General features: G+C 38.2%; 3 protein-coding genes across 5 annotated transcripts in view; 2 read left to right on the forward strand and 1 right to left on the reverse strand.

The window, feature by feature from the left end:
• Positions 1 to 11,019, forward strand: part of c2cd2l (c2cd2 like) — a 36,792-nt gene extending 25,773 nt beyond the window's left edge. Inside the window, exons 4-15 of the mRNA XM_027165547.2 lie at positions 446 to 565; positions 2,917 to 3,030; positions 3,986 to 4,093; positions 4,344 to 4,446; positions 4,704 to 4,836; positions 5,223 to 5,287; positions 5,453 to 5,574; positions 5,768 to 5,939; positions 6,728 to 6,835; positions 6,963 to 7,093; positions 8,361 to 8,598; positions 9,176 to 11,019. Coding sequence (XP_027021348.2) covers positions 446 to 565; positions 2,917 to 3,030; positions 3,986 to 4,093; positions 4,344 to 4,446; positions 4,704 to 4,836; positions 5,223 to 5,287; positions 5,453 to 5,574; positions 5,768 to 5,939; positions 6,728 to 6,835; positions 6,963 to 7,093; positions 8,361 to 8,598; positions 9,176 to 9,429 — 1,668 coding nt within the window. The 3' untranslated portion in view covers positions 9,430 to 11,019. The remainder of the gene's footprint in view (positions 1 to 445; positions 566 to 2,916; positions 3,031 to 3,985; positions 4,094 to 4,343; positions 4,447 to 4,703; positions 4,837 to 5,222; positions 5,288 to 5,452; positions 5,575 to 5,767; positions 5,940 to 6,727; positions 6,836 to 6,962; positions 7,094 to 8,360; positions 8,599 to 9,175) is intronic.
• An 825-nt stretch (positions 11,020 to 11,844) lies between these two features.
• LOC113655181 (histone H2AX) lies at positions 11,845 to 12,529 on the forward strand. The gene has a single exon (XM_027165561.2). The coding sequence runs from the start codon at positions 11,946 to 11,948 to the stop codon at positions 12,372 to 12,374; it is 429 nt and encodes a 142-aa protein (XP_027021362.1). The 5' UTR covers positions 11,845 to 11,945; the 3' UTR covers positions 12,375 to 12,529.
• A 215-nt stretch (positions 12,530 to 12,744) lies between these two features.
• On the reverse strand, positions 12,745 to 25,046 carry hmbsa (hydroxymethylbilane synthase a). Of its 3 annotated transcripts, none has more exons than XM_047809573.1 (14): positions 24,844 to 25,046; positions 23,126 to 23,179; positions 22,472 to 22,544; positions 22,007 to 22,056; positions 21,857 to 21,912; positions 19,442 to 19,519; positions 19,248 to 19,325; positions 19,063 to 19,138; positions 18,772 to 18,885; positions 18,060 to 18,098; positions 15,670 to 15,789; positions 14,747 to 14,800; positions 14,430 to 14,516; positions 12,745 to 14,205 (listed from the first exon to the last, which is right to left on the reverse strand). In XM_047809573.1, exons 1-14 carry the CDS (start codon positions 24,868 to 24,870, stop codon positions 14,035 to 14,037), a joined length of 1,077 nt encoding a protein of 358 aa, XP_047665529.1. In that variant the 5' UTR covers positions 24,871 to 25,046; the 3' UTR covers positions 12,745 to 14,034. The 3 variants fall into 3 exon arrangements, with proteins under 3 accessions (XP_047665529.1, XP_027021360.2, XP_047665530.1); XM_027165559.2 differs by lacking the exon at positions 24,844 to 25,046 and adding an exon at positions 23,260 to 23,432; XM_047809574.1 differs by lacking the exon at positions 24,844 to 25,046 and adding an exon at positions 23,266 to 23,430.
• Between the last annotated feature and the right edge of the window lie 416 nt (positions 25,047 to 25,462).

Consider the following 25,462-nt stretch of genomic DNA (forward strand, 5'->3'; position numbering starts at 1 on the left):
ACGTTATGGTAACTTTTTTGACTAATTTTCTACTTAACAGGCCATTTTGTTAGTGGTTGATGCTACAGAATTTTGTCCTGGGGATATCATGAGGTTGGTTGTTTAGATCTGTTCTTTATGTTCTCCGCATGCTTTAGGTATGGAGTTCATTCAGTTTATTATGGGATTTCTCATGCGGACTGGATCCACCAGAAATAATTGAATACTGGGGTGACAAGATGGTGATATGTCTAAATAAAAAAGGGTTCATTTTAGCATCAGCATTCTGAACTGGTTTTTGTAGATTCATAAGACATAAGCCAAACGATTTCCATTACATGTCCAGCCATTATAAAATCTATAAGGAGGGAATTAATTATGTAAGCTACTGCATATATTATGTAATGACTACAATGTCATTATGCAACACATACTCCACTTGAATATTTTATTTCACCCTTTCAAGGTTCTGCAGTGCAAATGTTCGTTTGGCATGGTGACGTTCCCCGTAACGGTCACCCAGCAGTCACCAGCAGCCGTCTCCATGGACACGTACCAGGTTTCTATGGAGCCCATGCAGGCCCAGGTAAAAACTACAAATGAAGCAAAATTGCTTTCAGGACTCTGCCTACATGTGTATTGCTGTGTTTATTATTATTATTATTATTATTATTTAACTTCAGTAACCACTTCATCCTGGTCAGGGTCACAGTAGATCCGGACCCTATGCTGGGAACGTTGGGTATAATGTGAGAATACAGCAGCCAGTCTATTTCAGGGCTCCTTGCACACACATTTACTCCAGGGGAAATTTATTATAGCCAGTTTTGTGCATTTTTGGGAGGTGAAAGGAAACTTGAAAGCAACAGGGAACATAAAAGACATGGAGAGAGCACGTGAAAATTCACACAGAGCGTGATCCCAGCACAGGGCTGAACTGAGAACCCAAAAGCTGCGAGACCTTAATGTTAATTGCTGAACCACTGTGCAGCTCACACACTGTAGTTTAGAAGAAAATCCTCATCAGCAGCTGCTTAGCTAATGCAGCTAAAACTACTGCCTGTATCAGCATTAACCAAGAAAAACTTAGTCATGTGACCATTTTTTTTTTTTAAATCATCATATCCTATCGTCAGATCATCCACCCTAGATGTAATATGCTTATATGATTAGCATCATGAACATTAATACCGTCATTAGCTTATAAGGCCATGTTCTTTTTGACACATGTAGCTCTAGTGCTGGAACTTGTCATGGTATTTTGACTCTATGTGGGTTTCAGATATTCTATAAATATCTGATCTCTCTGTTGGTTCAAGTGAAGCCTTAGGAGTGCTGTGGTGTTGCTTTGTTGCAGGTGTGTCTACAGTGTCAGCTTACACTCCTCTCCTTTTGCTATCTCAATAATTTAATGAAGCCTTAATGTGACTGTTGGGATAGTGGCTCATGGAGTAGCAAGAGATGATATTGTTTCTCTGTGACGTATCCTTTACAACAACAGGACGAGACCATTATGAGCGAAATAATGACTTCTATATTAACTCCATGACTTTACTTGTAATTGATATACAATGTTTCCTAAAGTACTCTCTATACACGTAATGCATTTCGGTAATGAAGATACAATGTCCAGTGTCCAGAACTGTGCCATTTATTCATTAGACAAGAATTACTAACATCCATCATACCTTTTACTTATATGGGAATTAGTTGTGGTGCTCTACTTTGAGCAGGAGATATGATATGAAGTTGCTGCATCAGTCACGTTTATTTGTTTTTGCCCTGTCACCTTTGCAGTAAACGTATTGCATAAGGCAGATCAGGGTTGGAGAAATCAATAAATTGGCTGCATAGGACATGCAAAATAGGTTTCCAACTTGCTTTTTTTATTCACCATTGCTGACCATGTTTATATCTTGTATGTGGTGTTTAAACAAAACACTCTCCATTTGGTTCAAATATGTGAGGTTTATAAGCAGATGTTAACAACATAATATGGTTCTCCATCCTTGCATCTGCTGCGTATACAGGTTGAGAGAACATGTTCAGTACCATATAAAATGCTTGTTGTGAGCCAGCAAGCTCTGCTTGAGCCTAAGTTTCTAATGACTAATCACTAATGACCATTATTCCCAATGTCCAATCACTGATTACCGTTATTTCCAACAACCGTCCAAGTCACTTATCACAAGGACCAATCACTGATCCCCTGTGTTTCACCCACGCACTTGTACAAGTAATAACTGTCCCTGTGAATATTTTCGGAGCAAATGAGCATAACAATTCATGAATACCTTTAATTTGTGACATGATCTGGCCATTTCTAGTCACATTATGAGCATGCATTAATGGCTTTCCCCTAAAATGTCACCAACTTTACAATCTTTCCTGAATCAGCAATATGTAGAGATGTGGAAACAGTGATATGATTGAGTGAAATACAGTACAGTGCAGCACTAAAACTGTTGTGTGTGTCTCTCTCTTTCTAGCGCAACATGTGGTCACCTCACGTTATGAAATGAAAATCAAGTACATGGACAAACTAAAATAACATCTCTACATGAAATAAAAGAGTGCACCACAGCTCAAAGCTGATAAATTAACCAAGGACTATGTGCCTGAGGGTGTAAACACAGTATGCTTTATCGGCAGAGACATGTTCAGAAAAGGACAAAGATTTTGGCTGCATAAAAAAATGTGCTCTGGGGGATTCAAGTACTTGATTTATTTTCATAGTCTGTGTTAATGCACATCATATAATCAATAGCTCTTTATATTTTTGAAATTGCATTGAGTTTATTTTTGCCTAGTTATTTAATCTTCATGTTAAAAGCCTAACATGGGTCTAGTATGTAAAAAAAAAAACAAAGAAAAAGGGAAAAAAAGGTTTATGCTTACTACTACTATAAAGACCGGTGCATTTTGTGACTGTTGCAGTTGCAGGTCTGTTTGGAGGAGGTGGAGAAAGAAGGTCTCCTGGTGTCCTGGATGTTTTCCCAGCAGCCTCTGCTATTGTTAACCCTAACACCTCGACAAAGAGTTCAGAGAGAGGTGAGGCACGGTTCACCTGAACCATACAGCAGCTTGTGATTTATTTACACACAGTTTGTAGTCTGCTTTCAGAATCCTTAAGGTATTAGCATTACAATTTATACTCTAATGACTTTCATTCCCCTTAGTGTACAAATCCTAGCTAGATGACCGAGCAGCTCACTTTCCACAGCCCTTTAGCATTAGCATAAACAACGTGACTGGTGGTGAAGGAGCACTTGAGAAGTGTTCATGAAAGAAATACACACTGTCAGCCACTAGGGGGTGCAGAATGCGAAGCATAGTCAACATAACATGGTGAAGCATGCTGTTATAATAAAATAATCAATTTAATGCTTTAAAGGTTGACAAGTCACACTTTTTTTGGTTGAACGTCACGATAACCTGCATCATGATTATAAATGTGTGATGTCAGCAATCTGTAAACGGTCCTACTTATTTTCATAGCTATTTTTACAATTTTGCTAAAATCTATAGTATGATTATAGACTATTATATTTATTTTTCTTTATTAGTGGTTGTATAGATAAACAGGTTGTGGACATGATATATTTTGTATACTGGAATCTGTTCCTAGGCTGATAGTTTACCACTGATCTGGCAACCCTATCAACAGAACAAACTGCACAAATACCTGATACATTAACATTTGTAACACTACTATAGTGTTGGTTTGTTTTACTGTGTACAAAGGATAAGAGACAGATGTTGGTAGTATGATTAAGGGTTTTTCCCCTATTAAACTGAGACTATTGGCTCTCCTACATACATTGATGCAAGTAATATAATAGTGATGCTTGGAACTTCGCACAAACCACAACCTATAATCTGAAAGTATCATGTCTGTGGGAGAAAATATATTTTTGCATCAAAATTTCTTTTTCCTTTCAAGTATTTATCTTGTAGTTTTGTAGTTGTGTGTTGTGTATTAATACTAGTCTGGAACTGTGTAAAGGACTCAGAGGTCGACTTGGATATGATATCAAAGCTGGTGGAGGATACACTATACGCCACACAGCCTGCAATGATCCTCAACCTGAGAGCATGTGTCTCCAGTCCTGCTGTAAGAGCTCTCTCTCTCTCTCTCTCTCACACACACACACACACACACACACACACACACACACACACACACACACACACACACACACACACACACACACACACACACGTGCACATCCTGTTTGTGGTTCATTTATTTGTTTGTTTCACACTTAAAGAAGGGTGTCTGTTTGTTTCATTGAAAAGACAAGAAAATAAAAACAATTTACATTTCATTCGTTGTTAACGGTAACCTTTTCCCTCGTTCACAGTTTCCACGAGAAAAACAAGAAGGGAGTCAAAACTCTCCACAGCAAAGTAACGTTATCAAACGCCTTCTTGTACGCCAGCTCAAAGCCTCCAGGATCAAAAAAGGTACGACTTTCTTCCTGCCAATATCCATATGATCACACTGGCTCATTTTCCATAGTTCAGTGTTGCGGTATTAGAGAATATAATTTTTCCCGAAAGATTCGCAAATAAATAAAAAAATCGAAATTAAGAATTGTCTGTTTGTTCAGGAAAAGAAATCAATACACGCATTTACTGCAAACAAATCCAAATTATTTTTATTAACATAGCTAGGTTTGTGCTTGATAGTGGGTATGGGGGTAATGATAACGTGTGTGCAGGTCCGCAGGATCATGTTGGAGAGCTTTGCTGTGTGCTGAACCTGGACATCCCAGGGCTGGAGAAGAGAACCCGCTTCCTCACACCTTCCTCCAGCCCCAGAACCACGCTGGACTGGGGGGAGGACCTCACACTGTGAGTGCACTTGCTTTTGTAGAGTAGAGACAGCAAGTACTTTATTAATCCCCACGGACAAATTTAAGAATGTCACATCAAACAGAACACAAGTACCAGATTTAACAGTGCACAATAAATTTATTTGATACAATATAGAAGCAAGGTCTATCTTTGTTTGTTTAGTTCCAGAAGATATTTGAGAATGCACAACGAACAAACCCGCAGCTTTGACCCAAAAATCACTTTGCAGATCTAATGACAATGTTAAATACAGCAACATTTAATTGCACCTTCTGTGTAATGCGTTTGCCATTGAGTCTTTTTCATTAAGTATCCTAATATAGATAGTGTGTATCTATATGAATAAGGATCTTATTCAAGCACTTTTTTTTTTCCATCTGTAGGGATTTGCAGCCAGAAACCAAAGAACTCAAAGTTAGACTAGTGGAGCGCAATAGCAAAGGAGAGCGTAAGTCAGTCCTCAATTTTACACATCACATCATTCCTCAGACACATCCAATCAGTCCTCCTATAACCAAATGTGGACATTTTTCACTAAACAAAACTGTATTATTAAGAGTCAAGACGGCTACCCCTTATACTTGCAAACAATACTTTATGTCCCGCTTGATAGAATTCTTGCCAGGCCACGCATGCTTATCTCTGGATATCCCTAAGAGGAGCCCCAGTGGACAACAAAAGCTTTCCATTACACCAGGTCACGGTCTGACACCGACGGCAACAGTTACCTTGGAGGTAAGAAGTGTGTTGAAAGGCACTGTATATAAATCATAGTCTCACACTTTTATAATAAACCATTGCTCCAGAATCCTTTAACAGGAGTGTGTCTTGTATTATATACTGTTTATCCACAAGCATTTAACTAATAACTAATTCATATACATATATTTTGTTTATTTTTGTTCATCTGTGTTTTCTTTCCTCATAGCTCCTGTACGTGGAGCTGAATGACGTGCGCGGATGTCTTAATGCCACACCGCTCCGCTCCTCACTCACGCCGTCCAAAAAAGTGGATGTGGACCGCACGATCATGCCTGATGGCACTATCGTCACTACTGTCACCACCATCCAGTCACGGCCGAAGCTGGACCGCAAACTAGGTATGTTCATCACAGTCTGTAAGGAGATTACACATCATTGTAATACCTATAGTAATTGAGCAGCACACAGAGTAGCTGAACAATTAGTAGGGTTAAAATGAACGTTAAACTGATAGTGTTGAAAAGACATAATGTTTGAAAACAAAAAGTTGTAAATTGTAAAAAAAAACAAAAAACCTTAACCCTAGTATGCCTTATTTGTTATTATAGTGTGTTATAGTGTGTTATATAGTATGTGATTTGTCATAAGGCTGGGATTAATTTTTTATACCACAGTGTGGCCGAATGCCATACTGTGGGAGGGGGGATGAGAGGGAGGGGGAGAGAGGGAGAGTGGGAGAGAGAGAAAGGGAGGGAAAGAGGGAGGGAGAGAAGGAGAGAAAGATGGAGAGAAGGTGTGAATAATAACTGGAGTGGTTTCTGTACTTGCTTTGAGCCTTGTGCCACATAACACCCCCTGTGTGTATTAATTTCATATAACAGCATGGCACTGGAGTATGTTATTCCTTACACAGCAGCACTGCTGTAACTGTAAAATGCGATGACAGGAACTTGTTTCATGGATGTTCCACAACATTTAAACTGATTCACAAATGTCTGGTAACTACAAAAACTGTAGTTCCTGCCAAAGTGTTGTTCTAGAGGAATAATACACTACACTCTGCCTCACACTACATGTCACTGATTATTTTCGTTTAAAGTCACATCCTGTTGTTATTTACTTCTTACTTCTATTGATTTTATAACTTATTTACCTTTGTCTTTTGTCTGTCTGGGGGTGCAAATAGGAGATTCTCCTTCAAAGTCTCCATCTAAGGTTGAGGTTACAGAGAAAAGACCGACGGTGTTGACGGAGAGCATCCAGGGCCGAGCCAGCGTCAGCCCCACAGCCAGCAGTCAGTTTTGCCTATTAAGGCTTATAAAGCTTTGCAGTCTAAATAGCGATTTTTAAAATAAGCCATGATGATCTGATGTGTGTGTGTGTGCGTGTGTGCGTGCACGTGTTCTATTACTACCCTGTAGCAAGCCCCATTTCAAATGGGCTGGATCCTGTAGCAGAGACAGCAATCCGGCAGCTGACCGAGTCGGCCAGTAAGACCATGAAGAAGACGCCCACTAAACGCAGCACCCTCATCATCTCTGGAGTGTCAAAGGTCAGATGACATTATAGGAAGAAATAAAAAGATTGTCAGTTTTTCCTCCAGTCAATTCAATTACTTTTAGCAATTTTTCTCATGTAGGACATTGCAAGGGAGATTGTGTCATATTTCCTTATTTAACCAAACTTAAGAAAACATCAGACACAAGCATATGGCAGATCCATTCTTTTTATCCAGTCATAGCTCATTACTAAGGTACTTATCCAGTTACTTTCCATTTAAACATGGAAAATCAATGGCACTGGTGAGCTAATGTACTGTATCATAGCCGATGTAATCCACCGTAATGCATTTCGGCTAAATCAAGGTGAGGTAAATGGTGAATCAGTACATGACCATGAGAGATCCCAGCTGAGGATCTCTCTTGTTTTTGGATTAAGTCTTTACATTTTGCATTGTGTTAAAAAGTGACTATGAATACTGGCGTTCTTGTGAGTCATGTACAAAAAGTAGTAAAAATAGATATGAACAACATCTGTTGAGTCTGTGTGGGGGAAGCTAATCAAATCAAATAACAAATGAAACCATAGATAACTACAGTCCTAAACTGCAAAGTAGATTCTTTTGTTTTTGCTATACACAGAAGAAATTTTGGTTTGTGATCAAACGACGAGCAGGATGGATCAGTATTTCAGCTTTACTCTCTTGATATTTACATCTACATTTATGTCAAACATCTCAGCACATTGCAGAATAGCCAGGTGTTTAGGTGATATTATATTAGGTGAGCAAAAAATATTGGAACAGAAGCGATATCTAAATAACACATTTCTTACTCAAAATAACTGCATTAACCCAAATGTCTACAGTGTATATCAAAAACAAAAGAACTGGCCTTGCTATTCTTATGTTCTTATACTTTCAGAAGTGAATGCGACTCCATTTATGAGTCAGAGATATATTTTGCCTTTTCCCTTTGTTTTTTCTCTTTACCTGTATCTGTACCCGAGTTGGAAATTACACACACAAAAAAAATCTTGTGTCCAGTATAGTGATTTTTTTAAAATCTGCATGAAACAAAAAATTTCCTGGTTAGCATTGATGTTTGCATCTTTAGAGTACTAGGGCAATAAGAAAAAGCTAACAAGTAATGTAAATCTTATATAAATACAGTATGTATAAGATTTGGAGTGAAATAGACTTTCACTGCTTGTTAGATACTAAGGACAGAGACATCAGGCACTAAACTTGCCTCGGCTCAAACACTACAACTGGAGTAAACAAAAAGATTTGTCACATTGATTTTCCTTTCGTTCTTCAGGTTCCGATTACAGAAGACGAATCCGCGCTGTCAGTGGGCTATGCTGCATCCATGGACGCTGCTTTGCAGAGGGAGAATTCTCCCTCAGGGGCCCCCAACCACCATGGAGCTACAGCACACCAGGACGCAGATGAAACCACACCATCAGATGCATCCGAACGTCCGTCTGTGGATGACGTAGAGTCAGAGACGGGCTCGACTGGAGCACTTGAGACGCGCAGCCTCAAAGATCATAAAGGTAAGCTTTGACAGGAACACATAAAACAATGGAGTACAGCAAATCTAATGTTTATTAGGGTTAGAAAAAAAAGCCAATATCCTATCTATATGTACAGTTAATATCTAAAATCTCTTTTAATTTGCAACTTTTTTTTTTTTTTTTACTTTTATACTTTTACCTTTTTCAACTGGAACTTCTGGTCTGTTTTAAGGAGCTTCATGCACAGTCATGGACACTTTTACCTGTAAAATAAATTCCACTGATTTTTTTTTTTTATTTATGGACAATATTTGACAATAGTTATTCGCAAAATATATGTAAATGTGTAAAATATATTTTGTCTGTTTATGAACGTGGAAGACTCAAAAAAAATTGTTGTGGTTTAAATTAAATAAAAAAACAAACAAAAAAAAAGAGGAATAAATAAGTAAAATCACAGCCCAGATGCTTAAGCTTCATGGACCTTTGAGCATCCCCCATCTCCACTTTGAGAACCTCTGTCTTAAGGATCTTAGTGTAATATAACTATCTGCAGACACATACAGTGTAAATAGAACTATACTTTTTCTAACTTTGATTGTGTGTCAATGTGCAGTGGGCTTCCTCCGGAGTGGCACAAAGCTCTTGTTCCGCAAGAGACACAGGCAGAAGAACTCGAGCTTCAGCCAGTCCCACGAGGACGTCACTAACCTGGACAATGAGCCGTCCACGGCTTCCTGTTCCTCCAGCGGGCGCAAGAAATCCGGAAGCTTCTCTCGCCGCCTCATCAAACGCTTCTCCTTCCGCTCATCTAAAAGCAAAGGCAAAAACAGTTCGACAAATGGAGGAGCCAGTGGGCTTGACAACTGAAACGCGGAAAGACATGGTGCAGGCGCCAGTCAGAAGACGTTTAAAAGATTTAATAAAAAATAAGCTAATTAAGAAAACAAGTCCTTGATTAGGATTAGTGGTGTTTATCACAGAGCCTTTTTACGAGACACAAAAGGCTGCATTTTGACCCTTTGTGCTTCTTGACCCAACCCAACCAATGAGGACCGATGGCTCAGGCTGAAATCTCAGATAAGGGGTAAACAAAGGGTTTGTGAATTTCTGAAAGACTTTTGATTGTCTAAATTGTTTATTTAATAAAATACTTTAAATGGCTGCTTTTCTCAATAATAAGGAAGAACACCAGTAGAAGGGTGAAATGCTGTTTCATATGTTCAGCACAAGGGGGCGATGTGACTCAATCCTCATCGAAGCCTCCAACTTTATGTTGCTATGTATTTTTATTATTTATTTTAATTTCCATCGGCTGCACTTTGGAACTTTCTCAGATTGTTTACAGTGCCGGGGAGCATCTCATGATGTTTTATCACTTTGTGTTTTGTAAGTTCATAACACTAAATTATTACTTCTTTTCAAACTGGGAGATTCTCATATATTACATATGATGCAGCTTGTACTGTGTGCTTAGTTGTTTTGCTGTAGTTTGTGTAGTCAATTTAGATCAGATATTAAGCTGTTTTTTCATATAGTGCTACTTATTTGCCTTTTATTGTAGCACAGTCTTGATTTTTAATATTTATTTGTGAACAAAAAAATGTTTATGGGAAATTTTTGCTTGTTAAGTTAGGACAGGTGATGGAGATAAACTAAGTGAAGTGATCAATGTTTATTCTTAAATTACAATTACTTATATTTACATTAGGTTGAAGAATATTTCAGGGTTTGTGCATATGAAAAAACCTCAGGGGACATTGTTAATGGTTTGTGCAAAAAAAAATTCTCTTTTTTTTTTCATACCACCCCTAGAATTTAAATTTACATCTTTCTTTTCTATTCTTTTCTTTTCTTTTCTTTTCTTCCCTGCAATAACCCCAACCCCCTTCCTTGCGTGGATAACTGAGAGAACCAGGCCTTGTAAATAGTGCTGATTAAATGAGATTGCTTTAAAGTGTAAATAGGTTTTCAGGTGTGGTGGAGAAGCCGGTTTCTAAATTGTCATTTAAATTAGCATTGCAACTCAAACGACAGCCTTTTAGAGGGACAGTTTAATTCTTACTTGCACCAGACAAAAAAAGAAGGAAATTTTAGCTATAGGTATAATTTGTTAGACTTAGTAAAGTAAATTAGATCTTGTTCTTTTTTTATGCTCTTTGACTTTACACCCACACGTTCCGTTGCATGGCCTCGTTCATGAAAGAGTTCTCATAAAATCGTATAAATGTCAGAAATGTTTTGAATTTGTTCGTATAACGCCAGGCTGTGCGGTTTTCTTTTCCAGTATCGTCTCTGCTGAAGGTGTGAATTAAAATGTTTAAAAATCACACACTTACACTACCGTTAGAGGCTGTTGTTTTTTCTTTTAAAAAAGAGATGAAAGTCCCCTCTGATAGTTGGAGCTTTATATTACCAATGTTTAATTTATTCTGAATAAATTATTTTTTTTAAAATGCATTCCTTTTTGAGTTATTTTCCCTTAACCCTGACTGATCTTTAAATGCAACACTGCATTTTGCTCACCTGCATGCGGGAGATGATTGAAACGGGTTTGAATCCCTGGGCCCCTGAGCAAGGCCCAATTGCTCAGTTGTATAAATTGAAATAAAAATGTAAGTCACTCTGGATAAGTGAGTCTGCTAAATGCCCCCAAATGAATACCAGGGTGCAAAAAAATGTCATTCAACAGAAAAAGTTTGTTTTTCCTCAGATAATAATTTTATTGCAGAAGATATGAATATCACCATGAGGATAAGTGTGATAAGTTTTATAAGTTTCATGGTTGGATTGGGATATTTGACAAGATTGTTAAGAGTTTTGCATAAATAAATAAATAAAGATAGATTTGTTGGCTTCCCTTTGGGTTTATTTTTTCGTATACGTGTACAATGAGATCTTTTAAATCCCTTATAAATTACAGATTGAACATCTTTAAGACTTATCTAAAAATTCTCCTTAAAACATTCTATCGACGCCTGTATTTACATTCCACCTAAATTCAGTCACTTAAAATTCAGAGGGAGTGGGTTTAATTGGTTTGAATTTTCCGCCAAAAAGTGATGGACAGGAATAAGAACAAATGGTAGCGGAGACAGACCCGACCACCCAATGAGCATTAACGTGAATCAGCAGGGCTATGATTGGTCTCTCATCTTGCGCTGTTTATGCACGGCACGATTAACACCAATCAGTATTCGCATCCTATGCCGCATTCGCTGCGATAGCTAATAGAATCCTTTGTTCAAGCGGCGTGACCAATGAAAACTGGGAGGCGGGTCGAAGTGACCACTGTCGGCCTGTCCTTAAATACTGCAGCACCTAACGCTAAATCTTCACATTGATTTTTCTTTTTCTGGAAGAAGAAGTGGATCGCGTTAACGAATATGTCTGGAAGAGGCAAAACCGGAGGAAAAGCCCGCGCTAAGGCCAAGACTCGCAGCTCCCGCGCTGGTCTTCAGTTCCCCGTCGGTCGTGTGCACCGTCTCCTTCGTAAAGGAAACTACGCTGAGAGAGTCGGCGCTGGTGCTCCTGTGTATCTGGCCGCCGTCCTCGAGTACTTGACCGCTGAGATTCTGGAGTTGGCTGGTAACGCAGCCAGGGACAATAAGAAGACCCGTATCATCCCTCGGCATCTGCAGCTTGCTGTCCGTAACGACGAAGAGTTGAACAAACTGCTTGGCGGAGTGACTATTGCTCAGGGCGGCGTGTTGCCCAACATCCAGGCGGTGCTGCTGCCCAAAAAGACCGGCCAGGCCGCGCCAAGCTCCGGCAAGGCAGGAAAGAAAAGCGCTTCTCAGTCCCAAGAATATTAAACCATGACTCGGACTCGTGTTAATTAACATCAAAAAACCCAAAGGCCCTTTTAAGGGCCGCCCAATTTAACTCAAAAGAGCAATTTCCATTGTTCGTGTTGTCCCGATGTGTCTGTGTGCTTTTATACGATTCTGAATAAATGTCTTAAACTTGACTTTTTTTTGTATCGTCTGTTAAATGGTAAATTCTAACCACAAGGTTTAAGTCTGTAACATTTCCAGGCTTTTATCCTGCACTAAATGAATTTTATTACACTGCTAAAGTTAAAATGTTAGCTAGCCTTTAGCATCCAAACAGTTGCTTAGCAATCATTAGCTTCGGTGTCGTTAGAAATCCTCCAGTGTGGAATAAATAACGGCAAAGAAAAAATGGGCAAAGAAACATCTTTTTAATTTCAGTTTCATATGCATTTCACAGATTGTATGATCACATTAAGGCACTATAAAGGGCTTAGTGGCATCAGACCAAACCCATAAATGATTCAGTATTGAACAGTGAGTCTCAGCCTGCAGCTTTTCTAGTCCTGTTTACTTCCTGAACCCATTCCAGCCCTGCATTAAAGGACCAGATCCGGGGAAAGTCATCTTACTTGGTTTAAAATAAGCATGGAATGTTTGCTGTCTACATTTTACGACTGTAGGCAAAGATATAAATCAAAATTGCTGCATTAATGTTTGTTCATCCATTTTTATGGATAACTAAGGCACAAATGATTGATTGGGGGTTAATATACATACTGTAGTACTAATACTCATCATAATAATCAAAATCATATACTGAGCTACTGTTGTTTCCAGCTGACTTGTGTGTCACAAAATGAATCAATACATATAAGATGTTCATATTCTTACTGTTATTTTAGTAAATACAATTTGTAGGACCAGAAATGGTCATTTATAGGTTGTTTTCTTTCTGCTAGCATTTCTACATGCTTAAACAGCTTACTGTATTTAGCAGCTTGTTCCATGCAAATTAGGTACAACTGCAATCAAAACTGTTGTGTTCCTCTGTTCACATTTAAAGGATTTATTCTTTCAACTATATTAATGATCGCTGTTGAAAATTTGGGCACCTTTGATCTGTGTAAAGGTTTTTAAAAGGCAACAACGAATACAGAGAAGCCCAAGTCAGCTAATATGGAGAAGTATTACTGCAATGAGTGTAGAAAGTATAGGTTCATAGAAATGAATGGAATATAAGAAAATATAAAAGCTGCAACCTGCTTAATGACTTAATAATAAAAATGTATAACCTACTAAAACTGATTTCTTTATATATTCTGTAGTTTAAGTATAGAATAATGTTACAGAGAACTCAGACCTACTGAACAACAGCTGCACTCAACATTGTATGTAAAACCCTGTTTCAGAAGCCTTGAATAGATAAAGAAGCTTTTTTTTTTTGAAGGCACCTGAGAAAGTTATTTGACATGGAAGTCAAGGAATCATGAGCATGTATATATGGTTTGTTTTCATTCTAAGGCACTGAAAATAATTATCATCACTTCAGTGCATTCAGTGCTGGAAAACATGTTGTGATGACCGAGGTATATAATCATACTGTTATGCCCTTCACTTCAAACATGTGTGTATGCATTTATTATGTTGGCAGTGTTAAGTGTATCATGTAGATCAGTTGGCTAGCAGCTGAACAAAGCTGTTATCGGACATCGTTAAGCTGTCTGGCCGTGGTAAGGATGTCCTTGGCTCCTTTACTGAGCAGCAGGTTGGCAAGATCAACACCCAGTTTCTCTGCAGCGTCCAGAGCTGTCAGCGATATGCTGTTGGCCGTGACTCCAACATGAGCGCGCTCCTCTGCGCTGTGATGCACCTGAAAAACAAAACAAGATAAAAATCATGGTCAATCTTTTTTCCTTTTCCCCTGTTCCTCAGTTTTTTGTTTTGTTTTTTTAATTGGAAGTGTTTTTACAATTGATATTAAGTGCTTTTTCTTTTCTAACTTACTACAGCCTGGACCTTTGAACTGCCGGCCAATAGGATGAAAAGAAAAAAAAAGAAAAAAACCAGAAAATGCACAAGTTCTTGTGCACTTACCATGTTATCTAATTCGATATTGGTTTGCATGGTGTCCTTCAAACAGTCAGCACCATCCAGACTGTAAACCGCACCTGTCAAATAGAGCTACAAGCAGAAAACAGGTCGCTTTACCCCAGTTGTTTGCACAAACACATGCTGAGAAACACAACCAGGTCACTGAACTGAAACACAAGGGGCCAGACACCTGAGAGGTTATTCTCTGTAAGTGCAAGTACTAGATCTAACTCTGTTTGTTTATTCTCATAAAGAAATAGTTCATTAGTGTGTGTGTGTGTGTGTGTGTGTGTGTGTGTGTGTGTGTGTGTAATATTTACCACAGAGTTCTTTACTTCTGTGTAGACAGCAACAGGAACACTGCAGCCTCCCTCCTAAATGCAATGCAGAGTGAAAGACATTTAAAGGGATAGTGCTATACTTTTTAAGCTTTATCCCTGTACACTGAATTTGTAGTGTACTGAGAACTGAGGACTGAGTCTTCCAATTAAATTTTACTTGACTTGTCTGTGCAAACAGCCACTACTTCAACCAGATATCGCACACCACATGTTGCACTAAAATAGTACAGCATGTGAATCAAGGCTGTATTGTGTTTTAAACTGTTTTTACTATTATAATTCTCAATGCTAAAACACGATGTGTCTGAATTCATGAGCCGAATCTTCCTCAACCTCATTCACAGCCTCTGAGTTCGTAAACTGTTTCAGAAAGACACTAAAAAGAGTTAAAGAAAAGTAAGGTTGCACCTACGCATGATATTTTCACATATATTTTCTTAGTTCTATATCCCAAAATATAAACAAAACAGTAGCCTACATTAAAATCAACACAACCCTGACTAGGCAGTTACTAACGGTGAATGACTGATGTTAATGCAAGATGCAGTGTTCATATTGATGTACGTGGCCTTTTTTTGTTTCGCAAATCTTGCCATTCCATGAAAGCGAAAGCCTCCTGCTTATTTGACTTTTCTGGCAAGCTTTCTTTAAAAAAAAAAAAAAAAAGGCACACAAAGCAAGAGCAGCTCATACATGTTCATGTTTAAAACACAAATTTTTATATCATAGTCATTTACATCCTTTAATAGCTGCCCTTAAGCTTCCAGTATAAAGAGACCTCTGAGGGTTTGTTGGACAATATTTTGACATTCCGTCTATAGTAAATATAAAGTAAACACAGATTAGGTCAAAATAAATGCATGTACATACACCATATTTACGTGTGAATGAGGAAGACTAACCAGCTGCTTAAGGAAAGCCCTTTCAGAGATGCAGCGCAGCACAGTACAAGGGTGGTGGAGAATAGACACCATCTTGAGGATGTCTCTGTCTCTTGCCCTCACTTCCACTGCCAACGCACCCTACAATCAGAATTTTATCAGGTCAAGTAAGCAGTGCAAATTGGGAGAAAAATCAAAACATAACCATCAGATGCCAGTAGCCTGCAAATGAGGGTGAGATCATCCAGGAATTTTATTCACTGGTGAATCCGAAGCTACAGAGGATTCACTGTTTTTTCCTGTATATTCTTCTCTTCATTAATTATTCTGACTGTGGGAAAATAATTTTAAGTCATTGTTTCATTCATTCATTCGTCACATTGTTTAAGGTGGCAATGGGTTTCAAGGTCTGAGTCAAGAAGGAATGCCAAGCATTAGAGGTGAACTCGTTTCTCTGATAATGAAGGGGTCTGAGAAAGACTGATATGTTAATGAGATTAAGGGTGGGTGAAAGTCCAGGATCTGTTGTGGGGCTGTTACATCCTTTTATGCTTTGATTGTCACCCGAGTGTTTTGTCTCTATCTGATGGGAATTACATAACTTAGGTTACATTAGTCCAGCAGCAATGATTCAACCTTTGTCAAATCACTGGTGGAATCCTGGAATCTGGCTTTTAGAGGTATAGCCACAGAGCCAGACAAACACGGTTGCATGCCAACAGAATAACATCCCATCAGCAGCACATACCCCAGCCCTACCAGGGCCTTTTTAACACTTACAGGTAGATTAAATCTCAATGAACCCATGTAAGGGAAAGACTGATGTCTCGGTAGTTGTAGATTTTGAAATCATTGAAAGAAGTTGCCCGAATGCTTAAAATGAAGTGGAATCTTCATCGTCCAGAAAGACCACAAGCATCAGGTCAAGTACAGAGAGCAAACAGGACGTATTTTACAGGAGAAGTAGTGAAGGAAGTTGCCAGAATGCTACTATGTAAAGAAAAAAGTTGGATTCATGTCTCAACCTGTAAAGTAGTTCCATCACCTGCAGGGATAGACTAGGACACAGACCAGTAAGGAGCCCAGGGAGGAACTGAAGGCAGTAGGCCTCGGGGGTCACCCCGGTGGTGAAGACTTCCTTATAGAATTCCCCTTTTATTAGCTTATCCCTGCCTACCTGGTCCTTAGGTGTCATAACACAGCAGATTAGGGAAATTGAACAAAAAAAAACTATACGATCACAGAGATTCTCAAACTAAAAACTATACAACCACATAGATCCTGGATATAAACTGTAGTATGGAAATATTGCTCTCCCGCTTCTCTCTTACTTGCCTTCTTATGTTTGTGTTACAGATACAAGTACTGAAATGCACTGAGACAACCAAGGCAACAGAAGCACCAAAGCACTGACATCTAAAGACATCTGCAGAACAACTGCTCAGGACTGGCAGCCAACATCAAGTCTTATTGTCTTCATTTACCTGATGACAAAAGGCACAAAAAGGACATCATATATCAAGCTACAATGTGCACTGCAGAAGCTTTGGACTCCAGAAAACAACAAAGAACTATTATCCTTAAAAAGTTTTCTTTTGCCTGCATCTCAAAGTTGCAAGAATACTGGCTCTATGTTAAAGCACTCAGGTCAGATATATTTTTTTTGTAAATAGAAAACTCAGCATGACTTTAATTTATTTATTATTATTGACTTCAATCTAGTGTGAGAGTTATTAGAACTCTCAAAGGGGGAATTGTGGGAAAATAAATTTAAGTCATTGTTTCATTCATTCATTTGTCCCATTGTTTAAGGTGGCAATGGGTTTCAAGGTCTGAGTCAAGAAGGAATGCCAAGCATTAGAGGTGAACTCGTGTCTATGATAATGAAGGGGTCTGAGAAAGACTTATGTTAATGAGATTAAGGGTGACTGAAAGTCCAGGATCTGGTGTGGGGCTGTTACATCCTTTCATGCTTTGATTGTCACCTAAGTGTTTTGTCTCTATCTGATGGGAATGCCGTCATAAAATGTGTACATTTACAATGTATTACAACTTTAAGACAGACTTGATGACTGCAGCGCCCGTGCCAGTACGCTCTGACTTGCAGACTCGTTTCTTCATGTATCTACAATAAAGACTACTGCACAAGGATATCCAAGTCTCCTGGTCTTCTCTGGAAGAAGTTTACAACATGACAAACATGCAAACACCACAGCGGTGTTTTGCGCTCTTCAGCGACCGTTGGCACAGATGGTAAAACAGGTGTTTCCTTGCATAGCATCAACGGTGCCTTACAAAACCATGATGTTCTCGGAATGATCTTTAATAAATAAACAATACAGAAGTAACCCATGCTAATAATCTGAAAATGACTGATATTTTGGCATGGGCAGAAATGCATGGTCACTTACCTGACCTACAGCATACATGCAGTCTTCAGCACCCAGAATCTGGAAAAAGACCAGGATAAACAAACTTTTCACACAAACAGTAAAATATGCTCATACCACAGTGTTGCTGAATCGAGTCGACTCTTCCCCAACAGTCTAATTTTGCAGATTCACTGCATGGCCCAAGGCCAGACTACAGCACATCACTAGATCACATTTCCAGAAGTCTTCAGTATCAGGAAATGAGCAAAATAATCGCTGATCCTCTTGACCCAGGCCATTATGTATTTCAAAAAGCCTCCCTTCTGGGAAATGAGTCAATTCAATCAGAACCAATAGCGGAGGATTTAGGCATAGCTTCTCTCTGCTTTCATGCTAAACTCTGCCTTGTTAGACATTCAGCTGCAATCGAGCAAGCGCTTCTGCAGTCTGACAGCTAAAACTGAGAGGCTCAGGAGGATCTTCTTCCCTCAGGCTAAGAGATTTCTCAATACAGACCTCCAATTCACCTTCTAAATCTCTTCACTACACTTTATTCTTGCTACATGTAACTCACATTAAACACTACATAAAATTTATCGCTTTCCATTTATATATATATGCACACAGTCTACGGGGAGTGGCTGGGTTTTCACTTCACTGCACGTTGTATACTGTACATAGCTGAGTACATAAATAAAATATTGTTTGTTGAATCGTTCTCGTAGTAACGTCGAGGTAAAGACGTAAGCACCTGACTGATACGGCTCTCCCAGCCCATGCGCTTGAGACCAGCGGCAGCCAGAATGATGGCAGCGTAGTCCTCCTTCTCATCCAGCTTCTTCAGACGAGTATTAAGGTTGCCTCTCTAAATCGACCGAGTAAAGGATTCGTGTGGGAAACTGGTGGAGACAAGCACCTTTTTTGCATTCTAAAATACTCAGAGCAATGTGTGTGTGTATCCACACACACACACACACACACACACACACACACACACACACACACACACACACACACACACACAGAGCTTTAGAGAGGATACAATGTTTTCAAATTCCAGCTGTGGGAACCTTTTTTTCAGCTGCGCGGCCCGGCGGAGCGAGCTCGTGCCTATCACGCTGAAAGAGGATATCAAGGTCACACAGGGTAAGAGATTGATCTATTCACTACAGAAAACTCATCTAGGAGTATGATGAAATTAAGAGAAGCTCTGAGTAAAAGGTTTACCTCTTTTCTGGCAGGCTGTCCAGGGTAAGTCCAGCATTCTTTGGATGAAGCACTACGGCATCATGAGGATTTTCACGTCTAAGGATCAAACAGATCAAAAAAAGAAATCGCTGGCACAAACCATACAAAGAGAATGATAATAGAGAAAGATGAATTAATATGTGTGCAACATCAATTTAAAAAAAAAAACATACTGGAGTACAGCACCGATCGTGAAACCAGGAGGCAGTGAAGTAGGAAGATCTTTTAGAGAGTGCACAACAAGGTCCACCCTGGTGTTGGAGATGGGAGTTAAACAGAAAAGCTCATTATATATGATGATTAAAAAAAAAACACAAAAAAAACACCATTCCATTATTGTGGTAGCAGCACAATGCATAAAATTATGTATACAAGTCAAAAGCCTCAGTTAATATTCACTTCAAATGTCAGAAAGGGGAAAAAAGTGTGATCTCTGTGACATGTATGTTAATACCAAACGGACAAGATTACTGTAAGTATTTCTCAAACTGTTGATCATTTGGGAATTTCACACACAACTATCTCTAGATTTTAACAGACTGATGTGATGAAGAAAACACATGCTGTGAGTGTAGGGTCTGCAGGCTGAAACACCTTGTGGATGATGAGTTGTAAATGACCAGAAGGGTTTGAGCTGATAGGAAGTTTCTAGTAACTCTTTACAAAGATCACGAGCAGAAAGGCATCGCAGAAAAAAAAAAAACACATAAAACTTCTGTCACAATCAGAGTCAGTGCGATCACATTTTTCTGATGTATGCTGCGTAACATTAAATAAAGCAGACATTAAGTGCCACATGATTGGCTGACTAGATATGTGCATCAATGTATAGTCGTTCCCAATAAAGCAGATAATCACTGAATGTTCCTAATAAAGCAGATAATCCCTAAATCACTGAAGAGCCTCTAAAAGAACAATCTAGCTAATAAGTATCTGCCAAAAAAAAAGTGTTACTAAACAAACCTATTCACTGAACTGAATACAAAGGCACAGTTTCCCAAAAAGCTTAACCTTGAGCTTTAATGAGAAGAATTCTACAGACAAAGAGTACAAGAGTGATCAACCCTGTTTGTTATGGAATAAATTGGGCTAAAACCAACAAATAAATTGATCTTTGCCTTGCCTTTTTACAGCAGAACTTTCTCCAAAAGAGAAGAAACAAACTGTGCAGTGACACAACACTCAATTTCCATTTTAGAGACCGATGCCTTGTGTTATTAATTTGGTTATAATTCATCATAGACTTATATAAAGCTTGTGTTCATCATTATTTTGTATTGTTCTATTTTACAAAATTCAGTTTTCTTAAACTGTTTTAAAAAGATGTGCAATAAAGTCCAAGTCAACATTATATACCACTTGGAAAGATCATACTGTATATAGAACACTGAAAAGTTTAACTGGTATTTTTCATCATGAGATGATTAAATAAGAAATAAACGCAATTAAGCCTATTACTACACAAATCGGCTTCCTATTTCTTTAATATTAATATTTCCTGACGTACATAATAAGCCTTACATGGTTGCATTTGATTACGGGACAACGTTGCCTCTTTTGAGAAATAACCACATACATAAAGGACAATAATCTGCCACTTAAGACAAATTTCGTAGTTTCAAATTGATTTGGATAAAATCTAGAAAATAAGCTTTTTTTGCCTACATTTTGTTTGGTTAGTAAGATTTAGATTAGCAAATTTAAGATTATTTTGTAGTGAAATTGGGTTTCTAAATTTTAAAAAATCTAAACGCTTACATGTAAAATATACAGACTATTCAGCTGTTAGTGTATCCGAGAGGAACATCGTAAAATATCAGTAAGCGATTTATTATTATACCTCTTATATAAACCGCTTTCTTAACTGACAAACTGATCGTTGTTTTTTTATGCTTTTTTCCAGGTTTCTGAACAAACACCTAACTAACAAACAGCTAAGATTTTCCTCAGTCCCTCCAGGATTTTGTGAATTCCCAATCGCAGGAATCAAAGCAAAATCAAGCACGTTCCTCAATATACAGAGGCCATCTGTGTGACATTCAACCAAAGATGTCATCGATTCATGTGTGTTGAACATAAGTACAGCCATCACAGGAAGAAAGTAACTACATGTCTCTTTCACTGGTAGCAGTTTAAAAAGCATCATCTCGTGTTTGCAATTTGACCGATTAAAAAAAAAAAGCACAAAAGTTCCAAAAGCAAAATCGAGAAACAACAATCGCAAGAAGCTTCCACGGAATCCCGAAAGGTCTGGTACATAACAGTTTTTCGTATAGTCACGAAGTGGACAGTGTTCGAAACGATCACGTTCTCAGAATTATCTTGATCTTTATTGGTGCTGTGCATCATTTTATTAGCAGATAAAGTAACTGACTACATCTCTGTATAATTACACCATCAGTGCGACACCCTCTCAGCTGAAACAATACTTTTTACTGCTAATGTTCAAGGCGTTACTGCAATCTTTATTGCTGTAACAGTGTTCTCACAGCAGATGGCGCTACACACAGTGGCATTATATCTAAACTAAACATTTTAAGTGTACAGTCTAAACATTTGAAGCACATTGTAGAAAACTTAGCTCTTACTCGTTTCTTTCAAGGGCATTCTCCAGCTCTTTGGTGAACAAACTCTTCTCTCCAATCTGTAACAAGAAGAACAAAAGCTCTGTACACATATAACCGCAGAGGAAATCCCTGGTTAACATCCTTCTGATTAGGATAGTGTGCTAACTTTACCTTTGATAAGGCAGTGTCAAGGATCTTGTCTCCAACTGTTGACATGGCAACTGTGAAACACACACAGCAAGAACTTAACAAGAACAACAACAACAAAAAAAGAGTACTGTGCCACATTCTGACATCAGCAATGATCTCTGTGACAGAGGAGAGAAGAGAAGTGGTGTGGATTACACAGTCTCAGTAAAACACAATCACTTAGCTGTCTGTTAAGGAGTCTGCAAAGACAAGAGACGAAAAGAAAGAAGAAAACGAGAAGACGCACACAGAGAGCGAAAGAGAAGGAGGGACATGATATAACCAAAGACAATGATGTCATTGAAGGAAAAGAAAAGATCAGAAAAGCGAAGAAAAGAAATGGAAAACTAGGTAATAGACATGGGTTTAGAAAAAGAAAGAAAGAAAGAAAGAAAGAAAGAAAGAAAGAAAGAAAGAAAGAAAGAAAGAAAAAGAAATTCTCTTTACCTATCTCTAGCTGCAAGTCTGGATAGAGCTCTTTCAGTTTCTCAGCCACGCTGTCTGTCTGAATCCGAGCCAGCTAAGAGAAAACACACAGTGACAGTACAACATCACACAAACAATACAAACTACACAATACACACACAATACAACACCTGCAGAAGACATGAACATGTGCAGGAGTTCTTTAAACTGATGAAGATTATTAAAATTTATTAAAACACATAAACGAGGTATAAGTTAAGTGGATGCAGACATTCAGTAATCTCTGTGAAGACATGATGATTTAGTCTTATCTGATCCCAACACGATGTCTGACCGACCCACTCTCACTCCTCTATCCACCCTGGGCTAATTCACTGCTCTTTCCTGGTCATTCAATTATCAATTATTTCCTGTAATATCATGAATGAGCAGAATATCACAAATGAAACACATATATAATCTTCCCATTTTATAAGTGTAGTATGAGACCTACAAGAGAATTTAGGTCACTGAGGAATTAGCTTTGATAAAGTTAAAAGCAAATAAGTCTTTTTTCTGGGATTTTTGTTCCTCACAGATTAGGAACAAATCAGCATAGTTGAGCTGGAGGTCTCAGCAGCTTCACAAATAGGATCTCATGAAGACATCAAGAAAATAACAACAAAAAGTTCTCACCTGGCTTTTCCTTGTTCCAATGCGAATAATTCGAGTGACTTTTCCATTTTCTTCCTGAAAGGCAGAAGTCAATTTACAAACCTCATACAACCTTACAATGATACTGTAAAACACAAAATTTCAATTCAACTCACTCTTACACCCATAAACGGCCCTTCCATTTTACTGCTTAAGCCTTTAGCTAGTTGAAATATTCAGACGATTGAAGATGCTGTGCACCACTTTCCAGAGCCTGCTGAATGAATGAACTCTGGGGTGGTGTCTCTGAAAAGAAAGTCATCCAGTCCTATATGGTCTTAATCTACCCTCCCACCGCCCTGTGTCTTCTGTACAATGCTGATAAACTAACAGCTAACTAACTCATTGTTAGTTGGTGTGTCAGTGTGTGTGTGGCATCAGATACACACACACACACACACACATATCTCCTTCTTCCACAACACTTCTTCTGTTCATTGCTATTAAGTCATCTTAACTGACATCTCGATGGCTGAATCCCAAATTGCCCTTAACCCCAAAAATGGTGCTACACCAAAATCATGAAGTAATCTAGTTGTGCGAGCTGCCTGTAACTCTGATGTCAGTTCCAAAATCTGACCTGAACAAAAAACAAAACAAAACTGACACTGAACCAAAAAAAAAACAAAAAAAAACCTGAGCTTTGGAAAAGGGATATAATGTCTCTCTCTCTCTCTCTTTTTTTTTTTTGCATATAAAACTGAATTACCATGGTACACATGGATTTCTGAAAGACAACAGATTTTTTTCTGTCGATAATAGACACACTGGACTTTCCCGCCTTTCATTTGAATTAGCTGCCATAAAATTAGACCTTGGTTGCCTTTTTAAACTATTTTTAAGAATTTTTAAAACTAACCCAATTTAGAGTGAAAATTCCTGCTCCACCTACTCCGACCATGTTCCTAGAGTGAGCACAAGGCAGTGGGATTCTTGTCCCAGTGTGCATCGACTCTACAACAATTGTGAAACATTGAATTAATATAATCAATAAAATATCTCCTCATATAGGTTAGATTCTTCCTCCAAAATTTCTTTACATCTTTGGTCACTCGTCAACATCGTTTGAGTCCGCCGACCTTCGCTGAAGAACATATCGATGGATTCATATTAAACCAGTATTATTTATGTTATTCAACTCCCACAACTAAAAATTTACTTATTGATATTTAATCAGCCAGACAGAATTATGGCAGTGCTCCACATTTCACACAGTCCCACTTCTGGTCACTTCTGGTCATTATTCACAGTTAGTTAGACAAATAATATAACTTTTACTACACTTTTATAAAATTTGTTTGTTAAAGGCATGGACATGTCGTGCAATTCAATTAATACCATAGTAATGACATATAACCATGTGCTTAACTAACACCTAGACTCCTGTCACGCCACTACTTTGTGTCAATCCACATGTCAAGATTAAGAGACAGTATTTATGATTTTATGAGGCGTCGGTGCATAAACTCAAAGCATACTGTTTTATTTCACACATTAGCCAAGTGTTCAGAATTATTATGCTCTGTTTGAAAGCATTTTAGTTTTTAGTCCCGTGTTTTACTCCCTCTCGTCCAATAAATGATGGCTCGTCAGTAACTAACCAATAGCACGCTTCAAAAGTTCAGATCGACATTTAGATCAACCAATCAAAGTTGTCCAAAGATATCCGGCGCACAATCATACAATTTGATAGAACTTACTTCAGTAGTATTAACTTCTTGAGACATCTTCCCTGCCGAACAAAACACCAAACGAAAAAAGTTCCTTTTTTCATACACTAACTTGCAGTGATTGAAGTGGAAAAAAGTGCTTGCTATTACATATTTAAGACTCTTCACCAGCTACCAAGATTAACTCCTCGTGACCTCGAATCCTACCGTTTCAGCGTAAGTTAGTGGTGTTGATGAGCGTCAAGTCAGCGGTGCCATGCGCATAGGACTGCGCATTTAATAGGACGTATTCGTTATAAGCATATTTATTCTATTTATTCACATTTAGGTCATAACGGTAATATCAGAATCACAGAATCAATTTACACCTTTAATAACATTCCATTTAGAAATTGTCATGCAAATAACAGAATTTATATGGTAAATATTTGCCTATAGATACATAATAAACTGATAATTAAATAGTAGATAATAACCCAGACAATAACTCAGAGAGAGAGAGAGAGAGAGAGAGAGAGAGAGAGAGAGAGAGAGAAGGATGAAATTATTCCTTTTACAATGGTGTGGGTATGGTGGGTTTAAGAATCCGTTTTATTACGTTGGATATAAAAATGACATGATTTATGAATATAAATATGAATATTATTAC

Source organism: Tachysurus fulvidraco, chromosome 26 (genome assembly GCF_022655615.1).
Source record: "Tachysurus fulvidraco isolate hzauxx_2018 chromosome 26, HZAU_PFXX_2.0, whole genome shotgun sequence".
Lineage (NCBI taxonomy): Eukaryota > Metazoa > Chordata > Actinopteri > Siluriformes > Bagridae > Tachysurus > Tachysurus fulvidraco.